An 18,874-nucleotide genomic window follows, 5' to 3' on the forward strand; every position below is an offset into this window, starting at 1 on the left:
TGAGCAAAATTTCCTACACATGAATCCTGCTTATGTATACACTCCAACTACTAAGGAAATGATGATTCTCATTAAGGCAAATATAACTATCAAAACAAACAGATCATTTGAATATTATTTTGAACACAAGCCTTTGAAATATGTAAAATAAATCCCAATAATTATTATCAATATCTTACTATGTTCAAGCTACAGAAATTGGACCTTCAGGTGAAATTAAACTTTTCGCAAATGCCAATTCTGAAGACACAGTCAAATAGCACAGCTGTTCTCCAGCATTTTCCCAGGCGTTGTGCACCACCTACTGCCTCACATACTAATTACCAGCCCCTGAAGACTGTTTTTCTAGGGCTTTTATTCCCAAATTCACTGTCATTCACAGAATCACAAAATATTCTGAGTCAGAAGGGATCTACAAAGATCACCTAGTCCAACTCTAACATAAATGGCCCATAGAAGTATCAAACCCACAACCATGGTGCTATTGGTGTCATGCTCTAAGCAACTGAGCTAATCTCAGGTTTGTTGCTGTCAAAATCTTCTGTGCCAAGACTATCCTACAGGCTATTTCTTCAAAACATCAGCATCAGAATTCACCCTAAATATGTACTAACATATGAGAAGAACATTCATCCAAACAGGAAAGATCTTGGAGCAAACTGCAGGCTCACTCAGGGCATAAAAAAAGACAATAATTAAATTTACTCTTTAATTGTTAGGTTCTGTCAATCTGAAATTATCTTCTCTATATAGCAGTATGAAGGACAGGGTTTTTTCTTCATGAAATCTTTCCTCCGTAATGACTGTCAGTTTTTCTGTTTTTCAATTTTATCCAAAGGGATTTACCACTACTTTTTGGTTAAGGTATTTAACATCTCAAGGTGTAAGTCTCTGCTCCCAATATATCCCACTCTACAACAGTGTGACAAGAGGAGTTACCCAAACACAGTCGGACTTAATTTGGAGAAAATGCTTTTCATTACTCTTTCTAGTTAATAATGAGCGACCATCTCATTTATTTTCATTTTCCAGCATTTAACAGGGAATAAGATTAATTCCTCAGTTTGAAAGAACATCCATTGCTATTATGGCTTTCTGTACCTGCCTCTATACCACATTTGCTTTACCACAGTCATCTAAAATCTCAATTCCTACAGAAGCTGCCCATAGCCAAAATTATTTGTTTGCCAGATTCTGTAATGAGATCCAAAGGACCTCTGCTTATTCTTCTCAGGAACAGCAGAGAGCAAACCACACCCATGAAGAGCATCTGCCTCACACTAGACAAAAAGTAGAACTACAGTTTTACTTCATTTCTCTGATCTACTTCAATTCTCATATGGATACAAGAGATGCATTAGGTACAATAGATACAGACAGATACAAGAGGTCCTTTGGACTTTTTTCAGTTCCTTATGTGATTCTGGAGTACAGTTTCAAATACTTTATTTCATATAGTTCCTGTAACTCCAAGACTTAGTAGTCTCCAATTTTCTGGAGAGATTAAGAGCTAAGGTTAAGAATTAACCCTGTGCAGGACGAGCTGGTGGTTTGTGCCTACAGATGACAGTGTCCTTGTCTGGGTCCAGGTGAGAGGAACAAGCATTTCATCCCCTCCTCCAGTGCTGGGATGCCCTCAGCTGCTTTGGAGGTATGAGCACTTTGATTCTCCTGGAGATTCAGGAACTACATTCCTACCTCCCACTCACCTCCCTCATACAAGTTAACTATTAATATATATTTTCACAAGCACATCCAAGAGTAAGCAATACTGATTCTAACACCTTGCTCATGTTTAAGGCAGTGTTTCTCTGGCCCTATGTACAATGATATTACCATCTGCATAGCTTTTACTGTTGTCTGTACATCAGGATCTTATAGAGCTCTTTGTTGTAATAAGACTTGGGTATCCATTCCAGGTGTGAAGGTGTGATACCCTGCTAATAAAATTACGGGCCAAGGACTGACCTATGGATTAACTGAGTTTCTCTCACACCTTCTTTCTTGGTCCATAGCAATGTTCTTACATTCTACTTATTCTCTGCTGCAGAAGCTTAGTCTAAAAATCCATTCTCTATGTTAACTCTACATAAATACTGTGGAAATTTCATATGCAACAACTCAGTAGCTGTTTTCTGTGGGCTTTGTGTGAAAACTCCTTTACCTCTTTTTCTCTCACATGAAGATGCACTGCACAGACACACTATGGACACTACTTGAATTGATTTCTACTGACTCCTTCATCTTGTTTCTTAGCATGCTTACAAAGTTTAATACATTTTTTTTTGTTAAACTCACAGCCTTTTACAACCTGAAACTCTGAAATATAGGACAGCATGCCTTCTAAAAAAATATAAATTTTAAATTCATTATTTGATATGATCTGGATCTAGTGTGTTAAAAACCAACTGGGATTTGTATTCCATTTCCAAATTGCTTTGCATGTACCAGGAAAACAGGTCTGTGGAAAGAGAGCTCTGTGAGAGAAGGCTAGGCTCATAAAATAGAATCATAGAATTTTAAAGGGTGGGAGTGGACCTGAAAGTTCCTCTAGTGTGGAGACCCAGGGCACCAGGAATATTTCTCTGTCTGCTCTGGGGTGCCCTGACCCCCAGGGGAGCACTGACTTTGACCCTCATTCATGGAGAAAGTTTCCTAAACTTCAAGATAGGCTAGAATCCACTAAAGTGTGAAACAGATTATAGAGAGTAGTGTAGGTGTATCACTTAGGTGAGAAATTTAGGTTTTGGGATTTTTAGTATGTTGTGAATGGAAGAAAGATGGAGGGCACAGGGTGTCATCCTGGGTATCTTCTTCATTCTTCTTCTTCCTTCTTCATGGGTTTGGTGGCATTTTGTATTTGGGCATAAAAATCTGCATTGTGGGCTCTGTGGGATCAGTTATTGGGTTAAAAGGGAAATAGTCTAGGTGTCAGTTCTTAATTGGATAGTTTAGCTTTGAAAGACCTTCTAACAAGGGATTGTTGGCCATTTTTGCAGTGCTTTTCCAGTGCACTAAGCCTTGTGTGGACAGCATGCAAAACTCTAGAGAAGATAATAATAAACAAGAACCTGAAGACCGAAAAAATCCAGAATGTCTCTCTTTCCTGACACAAGACTGCTCCAGGAGGGTCTCCCCTGACAGGGGAGCCCCCCAGGGAGGGCCCAGCCAGAGTCCCAGAAGTCAGGGAATCGGCAACAGGTACCCCAGCAATCTAGTCATGACCACACCTGGCAGGGGCACTTCCCACTACACCAGATTGCTCAAGGCCTTATCCAACTTGGCTTTGAACATGGCCAGAGATGGGATACCCACAATCTTCCTAAGCAATGTGTTCCAGTGTCTAACTACACTCACAGTAGAAAATTTCTTCCTAATATCTAAGCTAAATTCTCCCTCTTTCAATTTATACCCATTACTCCTTGTCCTATCACTACAGCTCCTGAAAAAGAGTCCACAAGAAAGCTGCTGAAGGAAAATGGGCTCCAGTGCAGTCACTGCATATGGATTTGTTCTGGTTTTGGGCTTTAGAGAAAACCATACACTGTTAGTTAAACCTTTCAGTTCAAATATTTTTAAAGCATAAGAAAAAACAACACAACAAAGAATTAGATCTACCCGCCAGTCATCTAGCAATTATTAAAGTGTGCTATGCACAGGAGATTTAAAGCTAGGGGCAAAAAACAATAGCTCTCCTGTAGATTCCAACTCACCAGTTACACAAAATTGCTGGAAATAGCACAACTATTCAGTTACCTGTTAATTCCTAAATGACAAATCTTTGCTAAGCCTGAGGTGCACAGTAGCCCATGTTGATATTTTGTATATATGTGTTTCTATTTCAACATCATAAAATAACACAGATCCTTTACAGCTCACAGACGACACAAGAGAGCTCCATACAGACAAAGAAATTTGACAGAATAGGGAACGTTGCCATGTTCAACTAAAATGAAACTATTTCTATACAATTTCATTTTTAAATAATGATGCATGGAAATATTTTAGTCTATTAATTCATGGCTTCATACTTCAACAAACAAGGGTTTCAGTGAACCTGAGGCTTAAGAGAGAATTCCAAATTTCCAGAGTTTCACTGAATGGCTAGGGGTGGAAGGGACCTTGAGGTCATCTGGTTCCAAACCCCTGCCATGGCAGAAGAAAAGCAGAAACACGTCCCTGGGTGGGCTCGAACCACCAGCCTTTCGGTTAACAGCCGAACGCGCTTACCGATTGCGCCACAGAGACTCCCTGGGTGCTCAAATCTTCATAAGAAAAAATAATTTTCCTACCCAAAATAAATTTATGTTCCTAAAAACATCAATTTCAAGTAGCGGGGATTTAGTGCAGAGATGCTAAAAGAGAACATGGTCATCACATGGCATCTGTATTGCTGGCAGCCTGAAGGAAAGGCTTATAATGCTGCACAAACACAGCAGAGCTTGCACTATGCCAGTGTAGGCTTCCAAAGGCTGCCCTATAAAGAATTCTGAATTTTAAGAAGGCACAACTGGGAGTACAAGGGAGAACCATGAAAAAGGAAACAATATGAAACAAAGCCTTAATGAAAAGAGAATAACTCAATTTGAAAGCAACTAACACTGACTGCCATTTTTCCTCAACCAGGAGTCAAGAAAAGAGAGGGGAGGAATAGAAAAAACTTACACCTGCATACCAAAAAACTCATCAAAACCAAACATTCTTAACACATTGCTTTGATGGATACAAAGCTTTAAAGATAAAAATGCAAGCAGCTGAAAGAAAAATAATTTGTATTAGTGAGCTGAGCTGGGTCCCAGCCCCTTTCTCAGGACTGTGTAGCTGCACAGCAATGACACACCCCATGAGGCAGAAAGGTGTGGCCCCCTGACTGTCCTTAATTAAAGGGGACAGATGACTAAAATATTTGCTTTCTGCCCATTTCCCTTCCCTGTCTTCATCTGATCTATCGTTGTTTCAGACCCACAGAAGCCTGAAAGGAAAACACTATTAAGCCTCATGTTATAGAACAGCAGATGCATTTATCACTTAGTGATAAAGCTAAATATGGCCTTTGTACATGTGATTTCATAATTACTTCACTTAATATCAGTCTGATTTTTGTACAGACTATTGAGAAACCATTTTTATAACTGTTACAAGATTAGAAATCTGTAAAAGCAGTAATTGCTGATAGAATTTCCAGGAACCACAGGTTTGAAGGCTCACTTGTTTCAGTGTTTGGCTACAAATTCCGTACTCAGACTACACTTGTTGATTGAACAAGTTCACTGAGAAAAAGACTTCTTACACTTTGTACTCCCTCTTCATTCATGCAATCCAATATTTGCAATAGGTGGCTACCATGCATACACATGACACATGGAAACTTGATTCTTAGGGAAAAATTGATTATCATTATGATGCTGAAAACCCAGAAATTAAAGTCTGGCAGGTACCCAAAAGCTGTCCTAGCAAAAGCTGTATAACTGAAAATACTACACCGCCCAGGAATCCATTGGAAACACAGCTTTGTTTCTGGAATTACAATTTGACCAGATCAATCTGGCAATGCTGCACCATTTAAATTTAGAAGTAATATGGTTTTGGGTATGGCAGATCCTACTAATTAATTAGTCAATGCTTAACATGTAAGTTAATGTAGGGAATATTCTACTTATTAAATAACAAACAGAATGTTCCATATGAAGATGTGATCATTTCCCTTATGAAACTTGAAGATTAGAGGTAAGTGATCATTTTTTTTCTAGCTCTGGTGCTTATATTCCTTGCTACATAGACTTGTGAAAAAATTATTATGCTCCTATACACAAATTCAGAGGGAAAAATATCACATGAGAATGGCCTACTATTCCCCTGAGAATGCTTAAATGTCAGCTCTCTGTTACATCTGACTTAATACTACCGTAGCCACTTCATCTTCTTACAGGCTCCCAGTCCTTGTGATTACATTGTGCCTTTGCCTGAGGACAGTTGCTGCAACTCAAGAAGCTACACATGGCTGTAATACTGAAAACAGGAAAAAAGGACATCTCCTGCCAGCTCAGTTTATCAGCAAACACATATGTGCATGCCAGGTTTGACCCATGGCACAAGTTCTCCTTCCATTTATGCTGAGCCTGCCAAGAAGGGTCAGGAAGAATTAAAAGAAGAATTACCTCATCTAAATTATATCTGTGTAAATGACATCTGTCCAATTTAAATTTGTTTTCTAAATTGAACAGAAAGTCACCATTCCTCATGGTAAATCATTCACCTTATTCTAACTTACAAGTAAATTACCACCTTAGTTGCTCTCTCAATTCTGCAGAGGGAGGGGATTAGTTTAAAATAGATTGGTTCTCTGTGAGTGAGTGGAATTAGGTGGGATGAACCCCTTCATTCCTGACTGTTATTATATTGATTCATAGAGGAAATAGAGCAGCCAAAAACCTCAGTAATGACAGCATCAGTCATTACTGACCATAGGAAACACCACAGCCTCTTATGGAAATAATTAAAACAGTTAACCCAAGGCTACCCCTGTAGAAAAAACATATTTGAAATTCTTCCAGAGGCATTTCACTTTTAATATTTATACACATTATCCCACATGCACAGCAGTGTCATATCTCCTCTGCCTCTCAAAGGAAACACTTTTCTCTTCTCTGGGTCTTCTCTCTGTGGCTGCTCTAAGTGTTCCCCTCCCACTGATGGCCGTTGATGCTTCCAGCAGAGCAAGCAGAAAGCCAATAGGAAGCTGTAGCATTTGCAAACCAAAAGCTGAGGTTTGACTGATCAGAAGGGCTGGCAGCCTTCTGGGTTACTTTCAGCACACTAAGTTGATCAGCAGACAGGAAAATAAAGAAGGTACACAATTTACAAAGCTGTTTCTGATAATAGTTCATGTCCGGAGTTGGGTTTATAGAGTACTTTACAATCCCTAATTAGCCTTTTCTATCAGGCCTTTTATATATAGTGGTTTTGGTGTGAATTACCTAGGTATGTCATGAGGCCAAATTCAATTGGCTTATGAAAAACAAGGAGGAATGTGTTAGAAGAGAGACCACATGCATGCAAACCACTTCCTAACTCATAGCACTTCAGCCAAAAGCTTCTGAATGAATGAAGGGGATCTCAATTATCAAACTCCTAAGCAATGTCTCCAAAGAAGCAAAAGCAGATGTCTTGCTCACACCTATATAAATATTTAATATACATAGGGGGATTATTGTAATTAAGATACTCAACCTGCAACAGTATCAGCATGTATTGGTACAGTCCTAAAATAATACAGTTGAAATCCACACATGGAGTTTTCAGGAATTGCTAAAGATCAGTGTTAGGTCTTCATGGCAAGTGAGGAATGCCCAGGGACTCCCAGCAGCAGGCAGCAGATCTGAAAGAGCCCTCCAAAGGCTGCAGGACAGAATTACTATTTCTAAGGGTTGTAATTTTCTGAGATGTATATAAACAGAACTATGGTTGTTTTGATAGCATTTTAGTTCCTGCTGCTCTTTTAGAGAAAGATGATTTAGTTGAAAATCCCTGAAATTCTCCAGAGACAACCTTGTTGTGGAGACTTGAATTAATTTTTTGCTTCTGAGAATAAAATAATAAATTAAATTTCCCTGCTTAAGAATTGTACCCATTCTAACTGAGAAGCTGAGTCAACATCCCAGGAGCTGCGGCAGAACCCCAGATGCTTTCTGCATCTACACTGCTTATAGAAACAGCAGCAATTTGGGTAAGTTTTGAGGAGCTGCACTCATGGTCATAAATGGAACTTGTCTCATAGCCCTCAAACTTAACATATTTACATTGCAGAATGAGACAGGCTGAAGTAAATATGTTTTGGTTGGATGAAGTCTCATTTGTTTGTGAACAAACATTATATAAACAGATGAAGAAGAAGAGTATCTGTAGTCCTCAATGACTGCAGGAAAGATATATTTCATAAGACTGTAAAGAATCATTAATGAGCAACAATGCAAAAAGCTACAAAATGTTCGAGCTAGAGAATACGTTTAAAAGTGTTTCAGTTGTTTCTTAAAGTATAAAATGCATATGAAATTAAGACAAAGAAACTGAAGCACTAACAGGAATATTTTAACAATTTAAACAAACAATAAAGATTGTTCACAGTAGGAAGGCTTTGAAAATTCCTGGCTTTTTGAATGAGGTATGAGAAAAAAATAATGCATCAATGAGATTTTTTCATTTATGGAGTAAAATAATCCCTATGACAACCAAAACTGGGGGGTTGGTTTGTCTGGATTTTTGTTGTTGTCATTGTTTTAGTTTGGTTTTGTTGGGGTTTTTCTGGAAAAACATAACCAAGTAACTACCCATCTGTATGCTTGGCACCATTTTTCTCTCTCTTTCCCTAAAAGAATAAACCTGAGAGATTTAAAAGAGTGAAGTACTTTTATTATTTAAAAAAGGTACTGAAAAGGTGAATGACTCAACAGACGGACTTGAATAGGAAAGAAGTATAGACTATATGTTGGCAGATAGTAAAGACATTGGTTGGATTGAAATGGGACATATATTGAATATATAGTAACAGCACACATCAGAATAATACTTAGAACTCAAATTTTGTACGTACACAACATCATGTGACTACATACTGCACACATTTTCTAAGTTTTAAATTTGTTTATATGGTTTATATATGGTTACTTTATTTTGTGGAAATACCTTTCCTGTGACAGCCTGCCCTGCTCTGGGCCTGCAGGGTTTGGTGGCAGCTCCATCTCTGATGAGGGGACTGGATTTGGAGCCCAGATTTCCTGCCCAACTCAGGTAGCTGCCTGTGGAGGAGCAGAATTTCCCTTTTGTAAATCTTAACAAGGTTTGATTTCAGCAGTCATTTCATGCGTCCCCCAAACCCAGGTAAATGCGTGGGGGTCGGCCTCTTCTCCCAAGCAAATAGCCATAGGATGAGAGGACACAGTCTTAAGATGCACCACAGTGGATTTAGGTTGAACATTGGGAAGAATTTCTTCAGAGAAAAGGTGATTATGGGCTGCCCGGGAGGTGGTGGAGTCACCATCCCTGGAGGTGTTTAAGGAAAAACTGCGTGTCTTTCCTTAAACTCAGTGACATGGTCCAGTTGGCAAGGTGGTGTTCGGTCACAGATTGGACTCGATGATCCCAGAGGTCTTTTCCAATTTAACTGATTCTGGATTCTGTGTGTCAGCTTTCTTGTACAGTTACCCGCGTTCAGAGGGAGTGAGCGTCTCCCAGCCTGGAATGGCCATTTCGTTGTCAACAGAAGAGTGACAAGTGTTTAAAAAGCGCATTATTTGGAACGAAGCCCGTGTGGGGCACAGACCCTCGCCCAGCTCCTCGTTCACGGAGCACAGTCGCCAGGGGGTCTCCGCCTCGCCGCCGTCCCCTCAGCTGCGGGGCTCGGGCCGAGCGCGGTGCGATCCCGTGGAATCCACCGGGAGCCACCGCATCCTCACGGCGCCGCGGGGCGGGGAGGCGAACACTGGGGCCGCCCGCTGGCGGCCGAGGGGAAGCGGCGGCGCCTTGAGAGGGGCGCCGGCTCCGCCCCGTGGGCCGGGGGGCGTGGGGCTGTTCTCGGCCGCGGCGGCGGGGACGGCGGCAGCGGCGGGGTCCGCGTTGGCCGCCGGCGGGGACCCAGTGCTGCCCCGCCGCGCCCGCCCGCCCCATCGCACGCTGTTGTCATGGAGGAGCCAAGATGGCGGCGCTGGCCTACACCGGGGGCAAGCGGGAGATCAACTACTACTTCAGCGTGAGGAGCGCCAAGGCGCTGGCGCTGGGCGCCGTCCTGCTCCTCACCGCCTGCCACGCCGCCTCCCGCCGCTACCGAGGTGAGGGGGCGGCCGCGGGCGCTCCGCGGGGGGCCGCGGCTGCCGGGCAGGGGAGGCGGAGCCCCGGCGGAGCTCGGGAACCGCGGCCGTGTAGGGAGGGCGGAGGGTCCCTCCGCCCGGGGCAGCCGCGGCGGGCCGGGGCGGTCGGGCAGCGTGGCGCGGCGGGTCGCTGGCTGCCGAGGGACGCGACCCTGGGGGACCGCGGGGACCAGGCCCGCGGGGCCCTGCGGGCCCGGCCCGGGGGTCGCCGCAGGCCCCGGCGGTCGGGCGAGGCCCCGCGGAGTGAGGCGGGCGAGCGGGGCTGTGGCTATGCGGTGTTTGCACTGAGAGCTCGCCGCAGCTCCGGGGGCCCGGCCTGCGGCAGGTGAAGCTGCAGGGGTAGAGGGTGACTTCTTCCCTGTCACTTGTTTCCGTACGGCATGATTAAAGAGCCAATTACCTGGCAATTAGTGGTTAAAGTCTTAATTGGTACGAGATCTGGTATATATTGTTTCACTCTTTGAACCATCGCCTCGAACATAACGAAAGCGGCCGCTTTGGTGGATGGAGCGCAGTAAAGAGCTGTTGGCTTCACGTGTTGTCGGTGGCCGTGGCCAAGCCCTGGGCACGGAGCGAGCTTCTGTCACTGCGGCCGTGACCGGCCGCGCACTTCGGGTACGGGGCGCCGGGAGCTCGGCGCGCTCCTCCTCGCTAGGGTTGTTTCGGCCCTGAAGCAGAGAAACTTGGCATGATCCATAAATGCAAATGCAGCCGCTGAAGGATATATTTACTTGTTTCTGTGTCACGCTGAAAAATGCGGTGTGTTTTTGTGGGTAAATGAAAAAGTTGATCTGTAAGGAGATGACCGCGGCTCTGTTTGTTGTAGCACAGCTGGTGTCGTGTTAACACTTGGCTGCCAGCATTCATGGGAGACAAGGCTGAGCAAGGCAGTTCATTGTGGAAATGGAAAAAGGGGTAGGGATCTCTGTGTTTACAATTCCCTAGATTCACCCTCTAGCTGGTATGTCGGTAAGCCTGATAAACTGACTAGTATTAAATTGGAAGCATTTACTGAATTCTAGAGTAGATCAAGCATGAGGTGATTGAACTTGCCTGTCGTGCAGTGTTCCTTAAAGCACAAAAGAGTCACAAAACTGGACAGAAGGAGGGTGGCAAATTTTTAAAAAGGGATTGCAAGACTAAGCAAATGGAGGGTGACATATCAAGCAGGTTACAAGGATAATAAAATATGCATAATTTCAGTATATTCTGTGAGAGTTAACGAGGGGGGTGAGTCTTAGATTGCAAAATGGTGATACTTTTCTGGCCTTTATGTAAATTGATATAGTCAGTATGAATTGTTACAAACCTTTCAAGTTTTTTCACCTAAGGCTTTTAGTTTCTTGAAGCAATTAAAGGTAAGGGAAAGGTTTTCCCATAAGTGTTTAAAAGGTGGGAGGACATGGAGTCCTAATAGTGAAAACAGATTTACCAATTTGGGCTTCTATGAACATAAAATGTTCAAAAGAGAAGTTTAGAAAAGGAAGGTGGAAAAATTACAGCAGATGAATTTCTAGGATAGATAAAATCAGAGGTGCTTTAATCGAAGAGATCATTCTGCAAACCTGCAGTGATATCAAACAGTTGAAATTCAGCAAATGCCACAATACTTTTGACAAGTAGTGAAAAAAGCAGAGGTTTTCACTGATAGTGCACAGCTAAAGCTCACTGGCACCTCACTCATTCTCAGCTGGTCACCCACTCTTAGTAGTGGTATGATAGAACTTGGAAAGTGTGTACAAAAGAGCAACATAAATGTCAGAAGAATAAAACAGCTTCTCTATGACAAATAATAAACTAAAATTCTGTAGCTTGGGCAGAAACCAAGTAACTTCTGAATGTTCTCAAATGTCAGGAATTATTGGGGGAAGGTAAATTGATTTTTATTGTGCCATAACTCACAAAGTATCAACTGACAAATGAAATTGGCTAATACATTTTAAATGATCGCAAGAAAGCACTTTCTTTTACACATAAGACATTTTACACCAAGATTTTCATATCAAAATATCCCAAAAAAGGGTCATTTATGATTTCCAGAGGGTGTTTGAGGTAGGGCTGCAGAGAGGTTCAAAGTAGCAAGGCTGTGAAAGCCAGGCTGTGTCACATAAGTGATTGCTGTGTTTGTTGTGCTTTTGTACTTCCCCTTTTGTCTGATTGTCATTACATGGAAAGGTTTTAGCTAATTTTGACCACAGCCATGCAAGTACATATTATAGATAGGAGCAGCCCAGTGTACTTCCAGTCAAACTTGCCTGTATAAAGTTTACTTGTATGGACAAATGCTGACCTGGGGTTGTGGAAGGTCGGATTTATGTTCAGGAAGACTCTTGTATTTAGGAGTCACCGACATTTTTTTACAAAAGAATATGAATAAAGAGAAGGTACAGGCTGTCTTTAATTTGTGGAGAGTTAAGTGGGTTCAATGTTTACATACTATCCAGTGAAGTTAATGCTTTGTGGCTTTCAGTTGTTATATTTCAAAGGTACAGTCCTAAACTGTTTTGGAAATAAGAATTTATTTAAAATTTCACATTCTTGGAATCAACAGTAGTACACTCTGTTTAAAACTACATTTTTTACTTTGAATAATAGAAAACAATTGAATTTCCAGGTCTTTGAGAGTATGTATTTTAGAGAAAGCTTTGTGAAACAGTCTGCTCTGGTGCTGAACGAAGACTTTGAGATTTCACAATTTCAATTGAATTCCATGATTTTGAGGAATGATAAATTAAAATAATGAACATTAAAAAAATTCAGAAAAATTATAAACTTTATATAACTATAATGTTGTGTATCTAAGTGAGCATAAAACTTTATGTGTTGGAAGGATAATTTACACAAAGAGTTTAAAAAGAATGGTCTGTGTTTTGTGTATACAATGGCACTTGAAATTCTTTTTCTTGAGTTTTGGGTTGGTTTTTTGGTTGGGTTTTTTGTTGTTTGTTTGGTTTTTTCTTTTAAGATCTCATTGATGGTTAAGAGGAAGTTGTGGTGTATTAAAATGAGCATAGTTCTTTGGCTGCTATATCACCTGCTAAATCCAGAGTTGAGCTTTTCTGGAGGCACTGTCTGGTTTGTAACCTCCTCTGTACTTTCTTAGCTGCTGTTTCAGTTTTGTTTTATTCCTCTGCCTCATCTTCTCCCCTTATTTTCTACTATTACATTTAAAGGAAGATACCAAACTTCAGTAATAGCCTGAATGAGTTTCAGGAGCTTTCTAATATTGCTCAGGGCAATAGTAAGATAAACAGTACCTGGAGTTGGGAAAGAAGGCATAACCCCTTGACGTGCAATATTGTCTCTATGTTTGAAATGTATACCAGTGTTTGGAATGTTACTTCAGTGAATGTACTGTAGGATGAAGGATTGATCTCTGTTGGACAATTATTGTGGTGGAAGACATGGAGGACAGAGGTACTGAGCTTGGGTCATGACCTCTATGTAGGGACATCTTCCAGTCTTGAAAACTTGATTGAGAAAGAAGTGACAGTGGTCTACAAATCATGGCATCCAGACTGCCTTGTTCCATTGAACAACCAGGGAGTGCCCCAAGGAAATATAGTAAAAACCATATTTCAGATAAAGGCAGATGATTTTGTGGGTGCTAAGAACTTGAAGACTGCATATCCATTTCACTAAATCCTTGGAATGAACATAGTTGGGAGAATATTAGGCAAGAATGTATTGTTTATTTGCCCTCTTCTTACTCATCTCTGAGCTTTTTGCCCCTGTTGAAGATGGAACACTAGGCTAGACTGACCACTGGTCTGACCATGAATAACTGTCCTGATTTTCTTACATATCTTTCTCAGCAAGTTAATGGATGTCAGAGTGAGTCTGATTAGTGGTAGATATTCTTTTACAAAGTTCACTCTTACATCACTTTCATACATATCCTAGCTGTCATCATCTGCAAAGTGGAGGGCTTCCTATCAGTAATAGCTGTAAACCACCTCATTATCAAACTCATGTTCCTTTTGATTAGATAGTTTTTTTATTATTCCTGACGGTTTCATTTTTTATGCAACTTACTTGAAATTATAGTTTTCAAGTTTGAGAATTAGGGAAATTGTGTTGCTTGAAAACCAAAGTATGAGTTGAGCTTAATGAAGTGAAGGTTTCAGAGAAAGTGTTAGGTATGGGCAGTGGTGGATTGTTCTTGCCCAAGCTAGAACAAGTCCCTACCATTTCATTCACAACCATTTCCCTGTTTGTCAGTGCTTGGAAATGCCAACTATGACAAAAATGTTGGAGAGCAACTTCTCTTGCAGTGAATGGGTTCAGTTGTGTTTATAAAGCAGCAGAATCTGACATGGAGCTGGGAAGATAACAGTCATTGATTTCATAACTGAGATATTTGAAATTTAACATGACCTAAAACATCAGCGCCTGTAAAATGATTAATCTTAATTAGCATAAAGTTTATTGACTGGAAGAGGTAAGTGCAGTTCAGAATCATCAGCAAATTGATGTGTAAATGTTTTGGGGTTTTTTTTGTGTATTAACCCATATCACCTCTTAAAAGATGACCACATGACCATATGTCTTGCAAACCTTGTAATGAGTTTTATGTTCTATACAAGATGCTGTGCATGATGATTCTGTGTAGAAGGTTACTTTATTCAACAGTTGTATTCTTTAATTTCATATTAGTGTATTTGGGATAGTAGATAGCAAAGGGGATTGGTGTCTCTTAAAGGAAATGCCATTCTAAGTCACAACATCTTTCTGACAGCAGAAGTGGGATCACTAACATGTTGTGGCTAGGGGTGGGATTTACAGAACAAGTATTGCATGATGAGTGAGAAGGCAACTTGCAGAAGCTTGTGCAAGATGTATTTACAATAAATTAAATAATTTAAAATTAAACAGTTTACTGCTGTTGATTATGTCAATTTCTGTTTTCAGATGTTGCCAAATTATTTTTTATAATGGCAACAGGGCTATGTTTTATATTTAATGTGTCCGAATTCTGATCTTAATATAACATTTCAAAGGTGGTGATACATGTGAGTATCTTCTGTCCAGTGGGAGATTTCTTGGAGAAAAAGTATGGCAACCTCACAGTTGTATGATGCATAAGTATAAAAATAGGTAAGGAAACTCATGTCTTCTGTTCATCTGTAAATAAGCATCATTGTTGTTTGATTGCAGCTATAGTAATTGCTGTAATTGTAGCAATAGTGTAATCTATTGTTCACTTTATATCTGATTCTCTAGGCTTTCAAAAATGTACATTTATGAGAAAGAAGTCTTTTCCAAGTACTTTATCTGTGTCTACAGTTTTTACCATGGTTGTATTTCTGTATAAAAATACAAATAAATGTTGGTGATGGAGGTACTGGCACAAATTATGGAGAGCCACATGAGGCTGCATATGTCACTCTCAGATTGCTGACCTTATGTTTCAAATTGCAAGATTGCAAGTAAAAATAAATATGCCAAATAAAATCACCTGTGACTTTTTTCACTTCCTAGTAAGAGAGCTCTTTTTTTTTTTTTTTTTTAGAGTTATGCTGTATATTACCATTTTGAAACAACTGTATTTGTAGCACACATAATAGGAAGATCTGCTTAGTTTTTTGCCTAATCACATTAGCAGGAGAGTTCATTTTCAATTCAATGCAAATTGCAATAAATTGTTTATTAATTCAGCATGTTAAAAAAATTTATCATGCCTTAGCGCTGGATATAATGTTTAGAATTATCTATATAGCTCTGTAGATTTTGAGAATACTTCTTTCTAAGTATGTTGTAATGTTGCTGTTTTGTTTTACAGTGAAGCAAAAAATTGCCTCATAGACAAACATGTTGTATTTATAGGAGATTCTAGAATTCGACAACTGTTCTATTCATTCATAAAACTGATAAATCCTCAAGTCAAAGAAGAGGGAATTAAGGTGAGATAGTTTGTTTTGGTGATTGATTTTTTTGTTTCTTTCTTCCCAATTTACCTCATAATACTTGTCTGAACTTCAAAAAATCAAATGATACTCTTTGCTGGCCTTGCCATATGAAAGGAGAAGCACAGAAAGGTCTTTTGAAGAAGAACAAGATTAGACCAAAATAACTGTTTAGGTACACATGAGATAATGGCAAATCTGAGAAGAGAACTGGAAGCTCAAGAGAAAGCTTGCAGCAGCCTGGGAATAAATTAATGAAGCTGACTTGTCCCATAGCAATTTATGCTTCGTATTTGGTTTCTTGATGAGAAAATGATTGCTCCTTTGTGTGTGTTTAAATAGTAGTAATTCATGCCTTCTAATTTGTCATTTAAAATGTCAGTTAAATTGCTGATCTAATCTGTTCATAAAGATCCTTGGGGCAATGACAGATTTCCAGGTCTAACTTGAAGCTGAAACTAAAAATATCTTCAGATCTTACCTTCTTTTTGATCACTGATGAAGAGCTGTCTGAATTTTATAACATTAAGTATGTAAACTGCAGCCAGGTGGAAGGAGGAAGAAATGATTTAGGTGTATCATTTGTTGAACAAAAAGCTGATTTCTTTTGCTCTGTGATACTTTTTGGGCACATGTCTTCATAGATGTATGTACATACATGATGGAAAAGAAACCTTTCAACAGTACATCAGATTTGTCAATTATTTAGTAATTCTGTCATTTAGAAGTGCAAGGTGGCAGCTTGTCCAGCATGCAGCATTCAATCACTTCCACCTGTCAAAACAAGATGTTTGATTGATCCAAGAACTCTGGTTTTCCTAGTCAATTGGTTAGGATGCTCATGCTGCCCAAAAGTAATGGTGAGATGATAGAGTGCTGTAATGGATCTTGAGTTGAGAGGATTTTTTGTCAAGTGTTACTGAAATCAAGATCTCAGTTTGAAGAAGAGAAATGCACTTGTTCTTATGGATCAGTACCAAAATTAATTTATATTTTATACATATTTTTATAATTTAAAGGAGTATTTTATATTTTTAAAGGACTATTGTGAATGCATATCTGACTCCTTCCTTTCTGATTTATAGTTTTCACTCTGAAAATTTAATAATGCATTATAGATTTTATTTCTGCCTCAGACTATTTTCTTTTATTCTTTAATTAAAACTGTGTTGGTTGTTTTGTGTAAAGGAGATGGTCAGATGAAAAAGAAGGCTGGAAAAAGGCAGTGTAAGAAAAAAAAAGAGGAAAAGTCATAAGTTTTTCTTATGTTGGGAGGCTAAATTTAAGAAAACATTTGATACCTTTGTAACAGAATGAGCAGGAAGCATTTCAGATTTTGTTGGCTAGTTTGCTTCCAGGAAAAATAACTGTTTATTTTAGTAGCTTGTTTTATCAAGAAAGCAACATAAATATTTTGTGTGAATACACTGACAAGTTTATACAAGAAAAACCCTCTCCACTGAAGATAAATACTGGGTGAGAGCAAGTTAACATAGGTATGTAAATATTTTGTTTTCATTCTGAAAGTTTCTCTTACTTTGTTTTTATTGTTTTGGGGTTTTTTGACAGCATGGAAATATCCCATTTGAAGATAAATCTGCTTCAATTAAAGTGGTAAGTTTTTATCTAGTGTTAAATTGCAAACCATAATCATGTTATTATTTCATACAATATAATTGAAAATGCCATCAGAGCTGTAAAGTTAAAAGAAGGTTAAGACCATCAACATTCTTTATAAATATTTCACAGATGTCTCACAGTGCATCTTAACATAGTATGTTTTAAGAGAATTTCGCATGGAGTGCTTGCATTGTGGCTTAGTTTTGGGCATAAGCTCTGGGACTGTGTGTAATTTTTGTCAGATCTTACAGTTTGGCCTTTCCAAGCATACCTGTTGCCAGGAAGTTTACTCTTTTCATGCTGTAAAAATATATATCTGAGTTTCCCTGGACTGGTAATTGTAATTGCCACTGAGTTTTCTATGCTATCCCAACAAGTATTCCTTCCACTGTTTTTACATGGAGAAATAAGCACAATGTTGATTACCATGTGGATATTTAAAAAAAGTAAACAAAGTACTTGAGGCTAGTTTTTCTGAAGGGCTCTGTTCTCCTCTGCCCTGGCACTGGAGATGCTGTCGTCAATAGCTTTCTTTGCTTCCCATGACAGCTGTCAGCAGTGCTGGCATTGTGCTAGTCATGTATTTATTTATGCCCTGAAGAAAGCTCATTCTCTATTCACCAAAACCAAAGAAGCACTGTATTTGCTGAGTTCTCTGAATATGGGTTTTTAGTACTTGTTTGTGTACATGGTTAAGATTTAGGGTACAGAATAACATTTTAGGGTAGTAAGCCCATGGCAATTTAAGCATGTGCTGACCTACTCTGTTGGCCTTCACAGTATGTTCCTGTGTTTGTGCTGTAGCTAGCACTGGTAAGCTGTGGAGTGGGTTGTTTCAGGAGTTAATTCAGCCAAAAAGTTACTTTGTAGGATTCCTTTTCAGTCAGGTCTGATGTGGTTCATCATGTGGTTTTCTGAATGCTGGAAAAGATGGGACAGAGCACAAGGCAGGAGGAAGAGGCTGATGCAGCATGATTTACACTGGGCTAGCCTGACAGGGTCTCATCTTCAAAACTCCTTAACCACAAAGATTTGAGATGGCAGGTCTGGGCTTTTGGGAGATGTCTCATAGTTAATATATTCCCAGTCTGCTGCTCCCTTGTTTTGATGCAGTGTTGCCCTTCGACATTATTGGCATGGTAGCTGAATTTCCATATTCAGACTGGCTGTGACCCAAATGTGGAAAATACTTGACCATCAAAAGAGAAAATTGCTGGGAACAAGTGGAGAGTTTAATTTTGCCCTTTCTAGTCATCTCAGTAACTCTTCTGTCCTTCAGCCACTGTAGAGGACTGCATGATTGTTCACAGGTTCCACAGCCAAATAATGAATTGACAGTACTCAAGCGAACTACCAATATGTAACAATCCAGAGGAGTGGGTGATAGAGCTTTCCTCTCTGCTGATAGTGTTTCAGCATTCTGTGGCAAAGTTTCCTCACAATAGTTTCTGCATGTGTTGTCCCTGCTATTTCCCTTCAATGTGT

The 18,874-nt window shown here is 39.9% G+C and overlaps 1 protein-coding gene and 1 non-coding gene across 2 annotated transcripts in view; one reads left to right on the forward strand and one right to left on the reverse strand.

The window, feature by feature from the left end:
* Nucleotides 1-4,174: 4,174 nt before the first annotated feature.
* TRNAN-GUU (transfer RNA asparagine (anticodon GUU)) lies at nt 4,175-4,248 on the reverse strand. The gene has a single exon. It is a non-coding gene; the product is annotated as a tRNA-Asn (tRNA).
* A 5,189-nt stretch (nt 4,249-9,437) lies between these two features.
* The window catches only part of CASD1 (CAS1 domain containing 1), a 28,711-nt gene continuing 19,274 nt past the window's right edge, over nt 9,438-18,874 (forward strand). Inside the window, exons 1-4 of the mRNA XM_071429019.1 lie at nt 9,438-9,824; nt 14,864-14,960; nt 15,646-15,766; nt 17,339-17,383. Coding sequence (XP_071285120.1) covers nt 9,692-9,824; nt 14,864-14,960; nt 15,646-15,766; nt 17,339-17,383 — 396 coding nt within the window. The 5' untranslated portion in view covers nt 9,438-9,691. The remainder of the gene's footprint in view (nt 9,825-14,863; nt 14,961-15,645; nt 15,767-17,338; nt 17,384-18,874) is intronic.

Source organism: Agelaius tricolor, unplaced genomic scaffold (genome assembly GCF_023055355.1).
Source record: "Agelaius tricolor isolate 1412-34295 unplaced genomic scaffold, bAgeTri1.0.p SCAF_6, whole genome shotgun sequence".
In the NCBI taxonomy this organism is placed as follows: Eukaryota; Metazoa; Chordata; class Aves; order Passeriformes; family Icteridae; genus Agelaius; species Agelaius tricolor.